Source organism: Parambassis ranga, chromosome 15 (assembly GCF_900634625.1).
Source record: "Parambassis ranga chromosome 15, fParRan2.1, whole genome shotgun sequence".
Lineage (NCBI taxonomy): Eukaryota > Metazoa > Chordata > Actinopteri > Ambassidae > Parambassis > Parambassis ranga.
This window is the reverse complement of record NC_041035.1, coordinates 8,973,063-8,991,329: the sequence shown is the minus strand read 5'-3', so window position 1 is coordinate 8,991,329 and position 18,267 is coordinate 8,973,063. Positions and strand designations below refer to the sequence as shown.

Sequence of the window (18,267 nt, the reverse complement as noted above, 5' to 3'; positions counted from 1 at the left end):
TGCTATCCATCAGTCTGTTACATTTAAAAAGGACGGTTGTGTTATACACAAATGTCTCACACAGCTGCAACACAACATAGTCTCAACTTGGTAATCGTGTTAGCAAACAAAATGATATATTGTTTAATAATGTAATTATTTCCTCATGCATTACATGCCTACATGTAAAATTACTGATGATATTACTAATTATAATTGTGTAACTTTTTATGCTCCTTTACTTTGAAAATTATTTAAGTAAATAAGGGGGTGTAAACTATCACTGAAACTGCTTTTATTTCATTCCATCTTTATTAAACCAACATTTGAGATAAAGGAAATGGGAGTAAATAACAGTCGAGAACAAAATGACTGTTATCACGATGACAAATCGCCTTTCTCGAAATTTCCCACTGTCCCATCTCCATCAGCTGCGTGAAGACTGTCATCTGTGTGTGTGTGTGTGTGTGTGTGTGTGTGTGTGTGTGTGTGTGTGTGAGGGAGAAGTGGGCAAAAGGCTCCGCCTCACTCAAAAAAGCGAGAGAGAAAAAAAAGGAAAAGCAAACTGATACACACCTCTCAATTCTGGCAGGAGGAAAAGAATAGGAGTGTTTATGAAGCGTATAAGTAAACAGCAGGATAAGCAGGCACACCGAGCGCCGAGGCGACTTCCCCCCCGTAACACACGACAGCAGCGGGCACCGTTTCCCAGCGCCGGAGATTGTCCCGTTTGCGTTCAGGATTAAGTTTTTTTTTATGTCATCTAAAGGTGGATCATTATCTAAATCCGAGATAACAAGCGAATTTGAAATGCGTAGCCTGCGATGCTATTTCTGGAGCCCCCAAAGCCGACGTTTGAACTCTCAGTAAACATCCAGTCGAGGTAGGATTCAAGATTATTACGAAAAAAGGTGGTGTGAAATATTTGGCTGTGTGCTCCACCGGGGAGGGGGGGATAGTTTGGAAAGCTGTACTCGCATCGCTGTCCATGTGTCCCTGCGCCATCACAGGCAGGCGAGGAGGGACAAGGGAGGGTGGGAGTAGACATTAGCCGATACTCCACTCCACTCCACTCCACGGTGATGTGGGAATAGGCTTTATTAAGTTTCTAATGAGCCTGGCAATTAGAAGGTAATGGTGAACATATTAAAGATCCAGTTATTCTAGAATATTGACTCTCTCTATATGAATACACTTTATGTGAGTTTTACTAAAGTGTGTATTTGGTGTATTTTGCAACAGTTCTTCTTGGCATGTGTGCAAACAAACCAATCCCTTTTCACACTAATTAATGAGTGCCTCATTAGTGACCCAATCAGGCATCCATAAGAGTACCTGCACTAATCTGAGACAGGAGGATAATCCTTCCATTTCACAGTTTTGACAGGCACAGTAGTGGGGGACTGGTCCTCAAAAGCAACTCTTCTCTCTCTCCACTTTTTTTTTCTTCCCCGCCTGCATTTGGAGGCTTTAGTTGAAGAAAAATTCAAGTGAAGCAGGAGGAGGAGGAGGAGGGCGGCTCCATTGTCTGGCCAGTGAAGGGGTGGGGATAGAGGCTGTATGCAGATGTGCTGTTGGCAACGGACATCTGCTCTACCCCCATGGGCATTGTCACCACAACAGGCAGGGGGAACTTGGTGTGGAGCCTGCCCGCAGAGGAAAAAAAAAAAAAAGGCTTTTGTTAGTAATGTGCACACTGTGGCCCACAACCAGGTCCAGGTCCCAGTGTTTGCACTAAAGAAAAATGCTACATTTGTAGAAGATCCAATCATCTCTAGTATAGTCTGGAGTTTCCATTTTTGATGATGTAACCAATACTAGGATTGTCCCAGCACCTGCAGCTCTACACCCCCCCCCCCTACACACACACAGTCCCTCCCCTTCAACTCCTTAGGGTGTTGAACTTCCCTTCCTGTCTTTGTGGCCTGCATGTGTTCAGATATGAAAGCCGGGGCCTCTGCATCACACAGGCAGGCATCACAACCTACATGTCAGCTGGTGTCAGCTTCTTTTTTGACTTATCGCTGAGGAGCAAAAAAAAAAAAAAATGCCAAGAAAATGCAAAATCAACGCATTAATATATTTATGATATACATAGCCTGGGCTGTTTGGTAGCGACTGGTGTTGATGTGTATGTGTGTGTTTGTACTGGAAATCAGGAGTCTCATTTGCCTCAACAGATATATTCCCTGGTGGCTGGTGGAGTCAGTGTGTTGTGATTACGAACATGATTTGTGCTTGTAGGGAGCACCGTCTTACATGGCTGATCCGCTGTATGACATGCTTGCTTGCAGACTTATTTGTGTGTTTATAGCAGAAGAGATGATGTTTTTTTTTTCCTTTTTAAAGCACAGGTGTTGTCTCCTACTTTTGGCATGTGGTTTGTTTACAGGACTGTGTTTGCGTTTGCTGCCACGTCCTGTTTGTTGTCATGATTACTTTTTAAAAAGGAGTAGCACAGCAACCAATAACTGAAGTCACAGAAGCAGAGCTATCACAATTGGTTACTCGTATTCTCAGCCTAATACTCCATTTAACACAGTAATTTGGACGCTGCTGAAATAGCTCTTGTGAACTCTTCTGAGAATTCCCATAATGGCCACTGCACTAAAAGTTCCCATAGGCTGGTTTGAGAGGATTTTGCCGTCATGTGACTGCGCTGTGCATTGTGGAGAGGAGGAGGTAATGGGTGTGAAATTACACTGTGCCATCCACAAGAGGCTGGAAATGCACAGGGCCCGGTGTCTTTCAGACATATTGCAAAATCACAGAGCATGGAGCATTTAGATTTTAATATCACAGGTGATTTGTCTTTTCCCGTTTCTCAGTTTCTATGCATGTGAAACATTTATTTAGGTAAAGCTGCACAGTTTGGTCAACACTTCTACTCCCAACTGTTGTACTCATGCTGGCTGGTGCCTCAAAGAGGAGGCATTAAAACAAAATAACTGTGTATTTAGTGTAATTGGTCTGCTGTGCAAATTTTCTGCACCTGTTTTAGGGCAAGTTTTAACATGCACTGTTGTGTCTCAGATGTTTCTGAGTCAGTCGTTTGTGTTTGCAGTTGTCAAGGATAGTTTTGGGAGTGTGGGATGTGGTCTGAATCAGACAGCAGCAGGTGTCTGATTCTCCTCACTGATAAGACCTGCTCGCCCAGTATGTGCTTAAAAGACGCTGTGTGTGTGTGCGTCTGTGTGTGTTTGTATATGTGGGAGCATGGACGCTGTCTGCCACAGCTGATATGATATACAGTGTAGAGAAACGAATACATCCTCAGTTGTTTGCTCTCTAGTGCGGCCAAGTAATTTTTCATACTCTCTTTTTTTTTTGCTGTAGCTGTATCCTGTCACATTGGCATTCTACAAGCTTGTTTGTAAGGTTTGCCAATTCCAAATAATGCATTTAGCTCCCAGTTTAGCCCACAGAGAAGCCAGAAAACAAGCTGTATTAAAAGCATTACAGTTTTTAATTAAGTGAATTTTACCCAAAACTGCAGAATCATATCTGCACAGTGTTGCCAAATCTCTCGCACTCAATTCAAAGTACCTGAATGATGTGCACTGTTAATTATTTTTGGGAATTATTGCATCACATCCAAATGTTTCCATGTACAGTAATGTGTTAATGCGTCTTCTAGCTTGCATCCTCTTCAGAGGAAAAATATATAGGAGATTGAAACAACTGGGATTTACATGAAATAAAATGTCTCAGTCAGGATAGGACGTAGCTTTGAGAAGGGTGAAGGAGCTTCTGATAGATGTCAGAACATGTTGACAAGGATGGTAAAGAAAAATATGTTTATTTCTTATGGCCTGCGCTGTGCTGTTTATCCATTTAGATTAGTTTTATGTGAGTTTTTCTGCCTTCTCTCTAACTCTCAAAGTACAGAACAGAGTAAAGCAGTAAATAACTGAGATGCTGTAAACAGTGTTTTGACTTAATCTCGTTATAATTGCAATTTCTATATGAAAGAACAAGGATTAAAATCAAAGTTGTGTGTTTGTACATAATGAATAATGGTAGTGTATGTTAACAAACAATGCCTCTAGTGCTGTGGACACAGTATGTTACGGGTGTGCAAATGAACATTTCTTTTAAATTATTAACTCATTATATGACTGTAGGAAATCTCCTGGCAGCAGTAGGGGAACAGTGGAGGGTGTTTACTGTTCCCTGTATTTATGATCATGGGAGTTTGCTCACTCGACTTGGCTGTCTAATAGCCTCCCACCTGGTGTAAACCATCACAGCATGGACTCTCTGCTCCTCCTTAATGACTGGCTATTTTCCTCCATAGAAGTCCTAATTGCTCTCAACTGCATGCATTGACATTACGCCAGCGTTAGATGGAGGGAGGGAGGGGAAGGATGAAGATGGATGGAGGGGCGCAGTTTAGAGATCTAACAGAGATGTAAAACACTGTTTTTCCAACATGAGAAAGTGTTTTTTTTGTGTGTGCCAGCAGGTATAACACACAGATGATCTTCCTTCATTCCTTTACTTGGCATAGCCAGAGCTTTAAACACCTGCCATTAACTTTCATGCAAACCACAGAGGATTAGGAATGAATAGTGCTACCTTCTTCCAACTGAAGCGTGCTCGTGTTTGTGTCTGCGGTGTGTCACTTTTGCAGGAACTAGCAGAGACAAAGCACCATCTGCACGCAGCAGGCTGTCCTGACTGCCTGCTTCGCTCACAGGGGCAAAGAAGAAGCTTTCTGTGAGCATTGTTATGAAACCGACTCTGCTGCTTCTGCTGCTACGCTGGTTGTTAATGCTGACAGCTAATAATGTCCTCCTGGATGACTGTGGCTTGCTGGAGCCAAGGAGAAGAGACAGAGACTAATGAAGAGAGGCAGGAAGTGAAGGAGAGAAGGGAGGCAGATAACAGATAGAGAGGAAGGTGTAGTGGAGTGTTTGGCTGTCTCTGTCCAAGCCAGTGAAGTTTCCTAAAGCTGAAAGTACAGCACATGTATTGTGTTTTATTTCCTTCTTTTTTTTATTCCTCCCTTCCTTCCTATTCACTTTCTCCTGTCTCAGCGTCTCAAGAGAGAGATGGCAAGAGGAGGAGTGGGAGGGTTCCATTGTGTCTCGGCAGAGACCCTATTCCAGTCCAGCTGACATAGACTTGTGTCAGGAGGATCCATCCTGCTGATGTTAGGGAAGCTGTAAAGTGAAAGAGATGTCTAAAATGCTGAAGTGGGCCCCGGCCAGTGGAGAGATGGCTCTGTTTGTTTGCCTTTCTGCTGAGTACCACTTCACACAGAAAACTTTTCTGCCCCGAATTTGCTGACAGAGAGAAAAGAAAAAAAAAAAGAGATGGAGTTTTGGGACTCACTCATGGGCACACAATGCTTTGGCCATTGTGGGTCTGTGACATTGACATTTGGACATGGTGGCGGGGGGGGGGGGGGGGGGGGTTAAAAGCTTACTTTTTTTCTTACCACACAAACTGATTTGCCACTGCTCACAATTCTCAGAGACAGCAGTCATTGAACCTTCCAACCACATGAATATGCATGATAAGTCTGCTTTTCTTCTCTACCCTCTGAGCTGTATTTTTTTTTCACCCAGAGACCTGTCGTGTTGTGTTTGATTGGCCCTGACATTTGAAAAGGTCCTTGAATAAAAAAAAAAAAAAAAAAAAGAACGTTGTTTATGACAACTGAGAACTCTCCATGCAGCAGAGTAAAAATGGCATTTTGAAAGGAGCACTGCTCCTGCATATTTAAATGCTAATGGCTCTGTGAATGTGCAGGCTAATAGGATGTTTCAATCTGGAGTAGTGCAGTATGTACACTTTCAGTATGCATGCACACTGTCTGAGTGCTGCTTCTGATGGCAGTGGAAGGTGCATCAGCTCGTTTTATGAACTGATTATGAAGAGTCTCAAGTTTGTTTTTTTCTTGTATAGTATCATGGAGATTATCTCAGCACACACACAAAGGATAAGCTTCAACCCAGGGAAATATGACGCAACAAATCAGGTGTCTGTGGTGTATTATCACACAGGCTATCATGCAGTTTAGGAGTAACAGCTTGTTTCACAAGCTTGCCGATGTTGTGTGGCTGGAATAGTCGGTTCCTCGTCCTCTGACAGGGCCCCTGGTGTTCTGGCTGGGCAGCCCTGTAGGAAGGCATCAGGTCCTTGTTGTTTTAGCGGTAGCCACAGTACCCTGGATTACCCTGGACTTTGACCTGTATGTGAAGTATTCCTGTTTGCTCTACAGGTATCACATAGTGTGGCCACAAGGCAATTGATGTAGTGAGGAATATATGTTTTATGTTAGGCACTGCTTTCATTTTTACTTAAATGTAGTTTAGACTATAGATGACTGTAAAGTTATTATTTTATGGGACTGTTTAGACCATATTATAAACTGGTTCAGGGGGAGCTGGGATGCCATGAGGTCATTGATCATCCATTTCCCGTTCTTATCAGTAAATGTCTGGTGACAGTATAGTAAGTCTTTGATGATTGTGTCACACTAGAGCATCACAGAATATTTGCAATATGGCAAAATGTTCATCTGAATTATTTGCTTTATGAAACCAAAAGCTGACTAGACTCATCTGTACTCGGTTATGAACAGTTTTTGCTATATTTCCTCAGCCCTGCTGGTCACAAGCTGCTGGATTGAATCCTACACAGGACGATCTCTTTGCTCTGACATTATGCTACTTTTAATGTGGGTGTAAATTGTGCTTTAGTCCAATAAGACAACCCTGTTTCTTTTTTTAATGCAACATAGGAAGTTAATACTATCCACATATCACACTTACATGCATCTAACAGCCCCATTTTGCTGGCATAAATGCTGGCAGGAGTCCTGAAAGTAAAATCTGGCTGCTGTCCATGAAGCCATTTGACTCCTAAAACCACGCTGTTAAGTGAGAGGCTGCACTTCTCTTTGATTTTAAATAAGCACTGGACATCAGCATGGTCACTGCTGCAGAGCATTTACGTTAACACACACACACACACCCTTGTCACACTAAAGCAGTTACCTACTTGTTGCTGTATGAAGAGCCAAAGAGGAAACACTGTGATCCTGCTTCTCATCACTCATCTGTGGTGTATTATCTGCTCATTGCTAACAGTTATGGATGTGTTGACAAAGTAAGTGTCTGAGCTGAGTGATGGAGCTCTATCATCTCAGCCATCTCTGTTATGAATATGGATATTACCGATGTTTGGTGAGCCCGAGGCTGATTCTTTGATACTGCGCTGCTGAGAAGCTCAGTGGGATGGTTTCCGTTTAAACTCAGCAGCTTGCTCACACGAAACACTGTTTGATTTTTTTGCGTATAGAGATGTTTGATTCCTGGTCCTGAACAAAAAAAAAACGACTTACTGTGGGTTAATGTTTCACTGTTAGTCCCTCCCACTCAGTCCTGTTTGAATTCTCCCCCTGGGACTCTGTGTGAGGTTACAAATGGGTGTCGCTGGGGTTTTTAAGGCAGCGTTTGCAAACACCATTTTAAGGCTTTACATAAATGAATCTCCTTGTTTCCTGTGCAATGTATCACACATAGGCCTGTTGGCCAACACAGAGAGCTGCCTATTATACTGTAACACTACTAATACTCAGAATATCACCTTAAAGTCTGTGTAATGAAGTGTGAGCAGTGGTGGTGTGTCACCTTTGCATTGAGGTATATGTGTAGATGTTACATACAGGATAGCTGTTTCCATGATTTCTATCAAACTCACAAAATTGTCATATTCTGAATAATAATGGGAATTTGGTGTTGATGTAAAGCTCTTTTCATCCTCAGGAGAAGTTTGCACTACAAAAATATTTGAAATACCTCTAATAACATTTTTTTTGTTTCATTTTCATCTACTTGTCGGTTTCTTTTCTCTTTTGGTTAAACTTCATCCCTGACCTTCTCTCTTTTTTCCTTTTTTTCCCCTGTGCCACTAAGCTGTCGTTCCCTTATTTTCCTCTGAATAGCAGTCATGCCTCTTAATCCTTCTGTGCCCTTGTCTTATCTCTTTTTTTTCTCTTTCGTTCCATCTCTGTGTGCTCTTGCTCACAGGTGGCTGAGGGCTGTGCTGTCTCTTTCTTTGCTTGCTCTCTATGTTCTGTTTGGTGTCTATTAAATACCAGCTGCTGTCATTGGACAGGGAAGCCTGCCAGTGTAATAAACCTACCTGAGACACACACACACACACGTACAATCAGGCGCACACATACCTGCACACAAAGACAGATATGCATGCAGTAGTAAATTGGCAAATTATTAATTCAACGACTAGGCTGTAAAGAGATGACCATGAGCACAGCACGAGGTGAAACAGAGAAACACAGAGGTATTGAAAGGATGTCTGCACTGATATTAAATGTTCAGTGCAGGTAGCTGAAATTATAAATGCACATCGCATGACCACAGTCAGTATCTCCTACCTTGCTCTTCCCCAGCTACAAGCCTTTCATGCCCCCCCCACAACCATCCACCCACCCTCCCTGGAGGCAGAAGGCATCCAGACACCCACCTTGGCCTCAGTTCTCAGCCGACACGTCTGTGTTTTTCGGTGTCCGTCTGCATATGTGTGCGGTGCATCGGGGGGTGGGTGTGGGGGGTCAGCAGTGTTCTCTCAGCTCAGCTGAGACTGACAGATGGAATCATTTCACACGCAGACAGAAAGGCAGGATACAGGAAACCGTGGTGTGTTTAATAGTCCTGGTGCTGCTGTGGTTGGTATTAATCTAGGTCAGTGGCGTTTAGCTTACGGCAAGTTGGCCTCAGGGGCAAACTTGGCCTTTCCTTAACCCTATTTACTCTCCATTTACTCTACTAAGTTACAGTCTGGCTCTCTTATATGTAGTTTATTGTTATAAGTAACATGACGATGTATGTAGAAGATGTATTTTGATGGTGTGTTGTTGGGCATATACTGTTTTACCTGGCTTGGCAGGCCTTTTGCGATCAGAGCACAGTGGCTCCTCCTGGCAGTGCAGATGGCCTCACACCATCAAAGCTCCTGGACCTTGATAACACAGTCCAAGATGTTCAGCTCACAGCTTAGTCAGTTAAAGGGATCCTTTTGTTCTAGTGATTGTCATATGGCTGAGAAATGTGTTTATCTATAAAAGAAGATTTATGTACTTTATGCTGCAAGAGCTGATGAATTAGTGAATATTTTTTAGTGAAAAAAACAGTGATGGCCGGTATAAATGGGCTAGTGAGGCTAAGCCCTTGCTAGATTATGTAATAAAGATGAGAAAGTTATTGTCTAAATAACATACAAAAGATTCCTACAAGTTTAATGTTTAGTTTTAGTGAAAACTAAAGCGCATCAAACCTGCTACTTATTTTCCGGTTATCATGTTCTGCCCTCGGCATTTACTGACCATTTAGGTTAACTTCATTAAGCCCACAGGCCGGTCGGTTCTGATCAATCAGCTGGCTGCCATTGGGTAAATTGATTGACAGGTGTCGTTTCACGCCCCCCTTGATTTACTTTGAGCTGATTTCATTTAGCCCAACACTGAAGAAGGAGTAAGATTTTTCTATGAATTTAAACGGGACAGGACAGACTAAACGCCCTGGCTATGCTCTCTATCAAGCAGGAGTTCATCAGGGTCCAGTGTAGCTACATGATTCAGAGTTCAGATCCATCGTCATGCATGTCATCCAATCATCCTGCCAGTGAAAATGTGTCATATATATACTTTAACTAGCTGTTCTAGGGCTGTAATTTATTTCTTAGCCCACCCAGTAAATTTCACTACGAGCCTCCACTGCAAGATAACATATCTGTATCATGACTTTTTTTTTTGCTGGAAATGGGAAATTACTCATTGAAAATGTGTGTTTGCACTCACACAGTGAACTCATCTCTACAGTTAATTTGCACTTTAATTGCTTTTACATTTGTTGCATATGCATCAGGTGCTCAGTAATTAATTGGTAGAAAAAGACAGATCATCGAGTTCAACAATTAACACTGGCCCCGCCAACCCCGAATCACACAAAACACGTATGAGTAATTGAACTAAAACTATTCTGAGTGGTTTTATAATTATGTTAATATTTGATCTCAGTGACATGGTTTTTATCTGCTTTTATGTGTTTATAAACCTTCACTTTAGTCTTTAGACCCAGAAGCAGTCGTTTTTTTAGCCTCTCCTCGCTAGTTGTGATCTGTGTTTCTTTGAGAAACCTGAATTTACTTCTGAAATGAGGCTCTGACATCTTCATTCTTCAGTCACCCTTTGGTTGAAGGAGTTTAAAAAACTGGCCATATCCCATATTCCTTTTTTAAAGGAAGGATTTAAAGGGCCGTTTCGCTGATGTATTGTTAGTCTATAGGTCGAACACATAATTGTATTTTTGTCACTCATCTTTGCCATTTTTAGAATTTCTATCTTGTCACAGTAAATGGTTTTACCATCAATCAATGAGCTTAGACTTTTCCAGTAAATTAAACCAAATGGCTTAAACTTTTGCAGAAATGATGAGGTGTCTGTTTTTGTTGCGGCTTTGTGTTAATGAGCTGTTAGCTGAGGAATGGAAAGGTGCTAAAGAGCTGAGACAGACAAGGTGAGATGGTGAGGACAGCATCTGATTATAGTTTCACACAGTCTGTAGAATGCATTGTATTATTGGCAGGACTTTTTTATTCATTTTTAAAAGAGTCAGTACTCATACAACCTTCAGAACAAATTGAGAGAAATGTCCATCTTAAGTGTCTTTACAGCAGATAATAGTCTCTAATAGATAATTATCCAGCCTGTTCTAGCCTCTAAGGAGCTACTTTTTTATATAATTGAAATATGGCTTAAATTTGTACATAATTATTACTCAACCCAGCCTTCTCTGACATTGCCTTTAAATTGAGCCCAAACTCTCATATATGCAGTTTAAAAACACATTGGCAGTTATCATTGTGTGGAAATTTGTTGCTGAGCATTTGTTTATGCTAAGCTAAATAGTTGCAGGTTCAAGGATTTGTGAATAATGTCGACTTATTATAAAGATCACTGCTGAGTTTTACATTCTGGACACTAGCTGCATTAAATCTCAATGCAACATGTGAAGCGATGGGGATAACCCTACAGTCAACATGTAGATGGAGAATTGTGTAGCAGCAACACAAGACACTAAAGTGACGGCTTAAGAGTCTATGATTTATGTCTGTGAAAGTGCAAAGTAGCAGAAAAAGAAGAGGCAAAGAGGGGCGGGTAGCTAATGTTTCTCTTCCTTTATTAATTGGATAGTTGGGGCTCTGAGGGGCACGTAAAGCTGTCACTCAGACCGATGATTTACACCATCCACCTCCTCACCATCCTCCTTCTTTCCCTCTGTCTAAATACACCAGTTACAGACCCCCAACCCCCCATGTCTGTCAGTCCATCTGAACCTCTCTGTGTATCCTTTTACCTTCTTTTGCATGTCCTGTCAGCCTCTGGCAGACAACGTCCTTTTCATTCCCTATTTCTCCTTTACATTGCCTTTTCTCTAAACCGTTTTCTCATCTTCCCTTTTACATTTTCCACCCCCCCTTACATTCTCTCCATCTTTCTCTCCTCAGCTCTAAATGAAATGAGACTGCAGCAGTACTAACTGCTGACTTGGGCTAATGCACAATTTTGTAATAATGCCTATTCGTTTAAGTCACCCAGGAAACGCATAATGGTGACATTATTGTGCACGGTACCCTGTTAGCCTAACCCTCTGTGGCTTTCAGCGCCGTCTGCATTCCTCTTCTCTTTGGGTCCTTACATTTAATGTACTAAACAAAGTCTGGCATTAAAATCTCCACTGTGATAATTGACTATTTCTTTTTAGAATACAGACTACTAAAGCATTGCAAACTAGGATCCTAGTTTTTCCCCCTTCATTCATTACAAGCTGGCAGATGCTTTCTTTCTGGTAATCTATTCAACATCACATCCTGTGCCAGTGAGGGTCAGTACTGAGAGGAAAACCTCACACACACTCTTATGTGCAATACACTTATGACCATTTTCTCTTCAGTGTCACCCAGGGACTGATTAATGAGATCAAATGTCCTGCTGATGAACGCAGTGGTAATGAAAGCAAACTCATGTCCAGCGATGGATGAAGACCAGATTGATGGTTAACCAATTTGTTGGCATGGTTGCTTTCATGCTGTCTAAAGTAAATGTAGGGCGTCTGTCCAAGTGGTCCACTTGAGTAAATTTAAAAAATTGCATCATATTGAGATAATGTCACCATTATGGTAACCACAGCTTTGACCTGAAAAAAACTGTCAAATAATCAGGTCAGTAGGCATGTTTTAACAAATATATATGAGTGATTAATTCAACGTGCTATAACAAGTAAAATAGTGGCTAATGCTCTGATACTGTGAAATCCATAGTGCAAATCAAGGGCCCTAATGAGCATGCACCATATATTTATTGGTTTGTAACCATAGCAACATATACTGTGTGTGTGTGTGTTACCATATTAGTGCAGGGGTTTTCCCTGATCAGTCAGGTTTGATTGACAACAGAGAAAGTAATAAGCAAAGCAAATAATTTGCAGTAAAGTTGTGCATGGTTTGATTTTATCTTTAAATTTAAAAACACATTACATTGAAATTCTTTCATTCACAGTTCAAGATACAATACATTTAACCAAATTCAAGTCAGGTGATTCCCCTCCCCAACTGACATGCATGTGTGTGGGCAAGAAACCGAATAAGTGTGTTTTCCACAGATCAAACTGTTTCACATGTAGAGACAGGGCTGCATTAAGTAAAGAGACATTTAAACATAAAGAAGGAAAACTGCCGGATATTCAGAGTATTGATGGAAAAAAGAAACTTTACAAGTTAAAAGGGCTTTTTAAAGATTTATCTAAAGGCCACCAGGCTTTCCTTTAACTTGTGTAAGTCTTTTGATTACAGGCCCACACAGCTGAGTCCTTTGTGTGTGTGTGTGTAGTTATGAGTTTTTTGTCATAAAGTTCATATGTAGCTCACTGAGGTCAAGGGTTGGAAGCTCGAGTGATGTTCTAAAAAAAGAAAGTGCAAGGCGTCTTTTTGTAAAGATGAGAACTCCCCTTTGTAGTGAACGCCTCCACAGTTACATCTGTCACAGCTACAGCTTTGCTTCACTCTCTGTCATTTCACCTTCAGGTTTTCTTAATCTAGCAAGAGGGATCCTGTGAGAGATGGTCTCGGCCAGAAAAAGACCTCGCTCCATTTCACTTTTTCTTCCCTCCCTCTGTGTTTTTCGGTACCTAAACAAGATCTCCTGGGCTGCCTCTTTATGTGCTCCACAAAAGGAATAGGGAAGAATGAGCATGAGTGAAAGAGCTGAAACATAAAGAGCTGAAAGAGAGATTTGTTTCCAAAGTCAGAGAGTGGTTCTTTCTTGATGTACAGGGTGTCAGATAGAGGAGCACTGTATGAATTCATAACCTCTTGGAGTGATGCAACAGCTGCAACAGTGCAAAGTGCTGGCGAGGCTCTCGAAATGTTTTTTTTCTGTCATTTCGATATTGCAGCTCACAGAGTAGAAACAGCAATAACACATCTGTGTGCACATCTGCCTTCTTTCACAGCTGTTACAAAACAACTACTCAACGCTTCTCATTATTCACTGTGAAATCGTGGGAGTTAATTGTCTAGACTTTAGAAGTTAATTTAAGTAAATAAGGCATAAAGCTAGTGATTGTTTATGTAATAAGTTAATCATCTGATCAGATGGATTCACTGGAATTTGGAGGTTAAAGGTCAGTGTGACCTCACATCCTGCTGCATAGATTCTTCAAATCTTCACTCCAGTCACAGCCCATAACAACCCATAATGTATTCATGAGAGCTCATTCAGTGGTCTACTTCATTTTTGGATAACTTATAAGGACACTTTTTAAACATGACATTAAGCCCTTGCTTGTAATGCTGGGACTGCTGGCTGTGTAAGGATACTGCAGGACTGAGTACAGTTGTTATAAATAAGGTCAAAATGGTCATTTAAAGTCTGAATTTATGGTACTGATACATTTTGTAAGATGTTCTCAGCACACAAAGTCAAAATCCTGATCTTTGAAATACAAATAAAAGATTCTCTTACCAAGAATATTTTGAGATATGCATCGCTTCCGTTCCCTCCGTCACAGTCAAACTTGGTAACATTCACAGACTTGTCAGGGAACCTGTGAACACGACTACCCAGCCACAACTAACACAGTGTGTGTGTGTGTGTGTGAACCCTCTCCACGCCGAGCCAGACACTCTCAGAAGTTGTGTATTTCTGCTGTGTGTGTTTTCCTCTCCTCTAGCTCTGAGCGTGTATTTTCTCTCCGGTCAATCCCCCTTATTGTTAAGTTACATAACAGCACTTAGTCAAGTAACAGTCCAGCAGGATAGGGCCGCAGGATAACTGTACTTCCTCTCTGGCACTCTTTTGACTGAGAGCTCTGCTCAAAGTTGTTGACTTTTCATCCCGCTCAGTGGAGCCGACTGATTTTTTTTAATTTTTTTTTCCTTTCTCTGGAAATGGAGTAGATCTCCTTCTAAACCTCTGGAATTAATTTATGGAAATTAAGTCATGTATACCACAGCTTTGGGTTTTGGATAAAAATGAAGCTCTCAGTCTGCTGAGCCGGCCATTCCTGTAAGCCTGCGTGGTTTACCATGCCATCATTTAGAGATGTGAGGACAGATGTGTCGTGTTTGAAATGATTTAGGTGTAGATGATGGTTGTAGAGGGGTTGGGGGAAGAAGGCTGTATGCTGGGACTGAGAATGTTTTTTTTCAGAGTGATTACACACAACATGCATGATGGCTGCTTGTACAGTATGGCCTTTTTTAAGGCTGGATTTATTTATCAAATTAGATTTTCAATTCATGTTTTGAAGATAATGTGTTCAGCATGTTTATTCTGTGACCGACCAAAGCAACACATCAACACATTGTCTAGGTCAGTTTTCACCTCCTTTGGTTGGCCTGGTGTGATCTGACTTTTGGACTCATATAATTGGGTGTAAAGGCTCACCTCATCCTGAAGAGTGTTTTTGAGATGCACTTTATAGACATGAGCAGAGATTGGCATAAAGTACACACAGATCATTTCAGAGTATCTATCTTTTTCTAGGTTGTGGAACAAGCTGCAGTTAATTTTTTATTTACAGGTTTATTTTGCGCAGTATCCTTTAATTTCCTTTTATCATTTAATAGTGTTATTTTATACCCATCTTAATGGTGCTCATTGTGCATTATGTTAAGTTATCGCATCATTAGAGCAGCCTTTAGTGTGTGTTTGTTTTCAAGGCAGCTGTCAGCAAACTGAAGTCTTTTTAGGGAGTGTATAAGAAATGTCCAGATTCACTCATGACCTATAGAGTAGCAGCTCATGCAGCAGCACAAAGTCAGAGATGCCCATGCATGTCTCCTCCAGTCTATTCATAGACGAGGCGGTGTAACTCCCCCGCCTCTGAGCGACTGCTTCCTGCTTTCCCTCTTGCTCAATTACTTCTCCTCTGACTCCCACATGTGGGTCTTCAGCTCTTTGGCAGGAAGGCATACCTTGTGGAGGAGGGACGCTGAAGCACAGCTGAAAGACATGCAATTATAGCACCTACAGTGGTGTTTCTATAGAATATACTTGGACTGCACTGCGCCACCTCCTTCCGCCTCCTCCCACCCCCACAGCTGGAAAAATGCCCTAGCAGCTGGCCAAATTAAAATGCAACATCAATTTATCATTCAGCCACATTGTTTAGCGTGCTTCTGTGCCCCACCACCAAAACATACCACTTATAATTGCATTTACAGCGCAAATAGCAATATATCATGATATAAATAGTCAAGTGAGAGTTGTTCTGAAAGTGCAGCGCTTCAGGATTGGGCCCAGAGGCGAATATATAAAGAAACAGAGTTATGAAGTGCTGACAGACATACAGGAGGAGGATGGTGACACACTGTACTCATCCTGTTAGACGATATTTTTCTAGTACTTTCCTCACCCACCCACCAACCCCCTTTTATGTCTATTCTGCTGATACAACCTCCTCCAGTCTGCTGACTAACTGACCCACATTCCTCTGTGTGACTTGCTGCCCTTACTCTGTGTGTGTGTGTGTGTGTGTGTGTGTGTGTGTGCATTTTTGTGCTATCCACTGTCTATCTTTGTCTGCCTGCCTTTCCCCTTTCCAAAAAAAAAAAATGTGCCATGTCCCTCAGGCTTCAGTAGGAGCCAATTAGAAGATTACTCTTTAGAGTAGCATCAGTCAGTGATTGGTAAAATGCCTCATTTGCTCACTCTGTTTGCCTGCCTGTGCTGTGTTCTACTCAATTTGGGTGATCACTGCTCAGAAAAAGTGACATTTCTTAATTTAATTAAAATTAATTTTGTTTTCTTAGATGAGACTCCCTCTTGTGGACAGTCCAGTCTTTGCACTGTGGTTGTCCGGGTTCCTTCTTTTATTTGAAGCATGTAAATCATTTATACTGTAAGTCCTCCAACTATAAATACTGCTCAAATTTAAATACAGCTGTTTGCATTGTATACAGCCTCTCTGGGGTTTAATTTGCACATCACACACATTTATATGTGTTGTACTGCTTTGCATAACATGTGCCATGCCCTGCGTGTGTCTAACTTAAAGTTATTGTCAGAGCATTTTAATTGGTGCCTCCCAGGAGCACAGTAGGTGCAAATAGAGCTTTATTATAAGCATCATTTATGTAAGATATTTTACACAAATGATACTAATTGATCATTTCAATCCCTGCCTTTTTAATTTCAGGTGTAAGCCATCAGATAGCGAATTTGAGGACTTCTTGGAGTGTTTGGGACTTAAATAAGAAGGAGAGGAGGATACAACAACTTAAGAGAGGAGAGAGCGTTTCAGGCTGTCACAGCATGGCTCTGATTGACAAGCACAAAGTGAAACGCCAGCGTCTGGACAGGATCTGTGAGGGTGAGTGAGACAGATTCCTCTTCTTTCGGTGGATTTGAAATGCTGGCTATACATTTGGAAATGGATTATTTACATCTTTATGTGTGAGGTTTCGAGTGCTTGTGTGCGTTTCCTACCATTGTCATATGAAAATTAAGTTTCCAAGTATTTAAGCTTTTCAACCCGCTGCTGCAATTGCAATGAAAAGCCAGTGGGATCATTTGCATAAGTGTGTTTGTGTGTGTGTGTGTCAAATAGGGAGTCTTGAGACCAGCCGGGGCTCCAAACTTCGACTTTGAAGGCCGACTTGCAGAGAGAGAATGTGTGTGTGTGTGTGTGTGTGTGTGTGTGTGTGTGCGTGGGCTGAAGACTGAATGAGGCTTGAGTTCGATGTTTCCAGATTGCTGAAGAGATGAAGTAGGGAGTTTGTAATAAAGTGAAGCACTCCTCAGAGGCCTGGCATTGATTATAGTGGGTAGTGGGATTGATTTGTGTGCGTTTATGTCTGTGTGTGTGTGTGTGCTTAAAATGTAGAGTGAGATTTTCCTTTTGTTTTTCCTCACTCTTTTTTTTCCTTAACAGTTGACAGGGAGCCACTGAAATGTCTGAATGTTAATAGTGTGTGTATCTGAGTCCAAACTCTGAAGCTAGACTGGGAGCAGCTACGTTCCTTTAGCTTTTGTTGCAATCGCTCAGAGTTTATTTCGAATTACTTCATCAAAAAAAATATCCATTCATGGGTTCAAGGGCTATTCAGAAAAGAGTCATTTGCTTGGAAATCAAACTATTTCTTGATAAATGAATTTAAGTCATAAATGTGAGGCTTTGATGCCCTTTGTAAGCTGAATTTTGGGAGCTTTATTTGTATAGCACAATTCATACAATGAATAATTCAAAACAAGAATTAATGAAAAATGTATAATGTAATGTCATTAATTTAAAATTAATGACAGAAAAGGTGCACATAAAAGAGGTTAAAACCAACTATCTGCTGTGGCAAAAATGTGGCAAAATAGTAAGCAACGATTAACATGGGCCAAGAGAAATAATTGGAATTGAATGGGAGGCACCCTCCCAGTCTCACTCTGTAAGAAGGCGAGAGGACAGGGAGGATACAAAGGATGTTACACTGAATGAAGGTATAGTTGCAGGGCTGTGCTACATTTTGAATATTTTTTGACAATTAGATTTAGGATTTCAAATGAACTCTAATCATAATAAATTGATTTTCACATTAGATCAGACTAACTCTGCTTAGGCTCAAATATCAACATTTCTCATCTCCTACTGAGGAAAATCTCAGTAAGATTTAGAGAGTTGCATTAATAGACTCCTAAATGAAGCTGTGATGCTGTTTCCACACGTGGCATTTCAAACTTCCCCTAAACACCAACGCCTGGAA

At 41.3% G+C, this 18,267-nt stretch overlaps 1 protein-coding gene across 1 annotated transcript in view; it reads left to right on the top strand.

Annotated features, from left to right (window-relative positions):
• Window positions 1–557: 557 nt before the first annotated feature.
• LOC114447740 (C-terminal-binding protein 2-like) overlaps window positions 558–18,267 on the top strand; it is a 51,920-nt gene continuing 34,210 nt past the window's right edge. Inside the window, exons 1-2 of the mRNA XM_028424160.1 lie at window positions 558–862; window positions 16,713–16,886. Coding sequence (XP_028279961.1) covers window positions 16,829–16,886 — 58 coding nt within the window. The 5' untranslated portion in view covers window positions 558–862; window positions 16,713–16,828. The remainder of the gene's footprint in view (window positions 863–16,712; window positions 16,887–18,267) is intronic.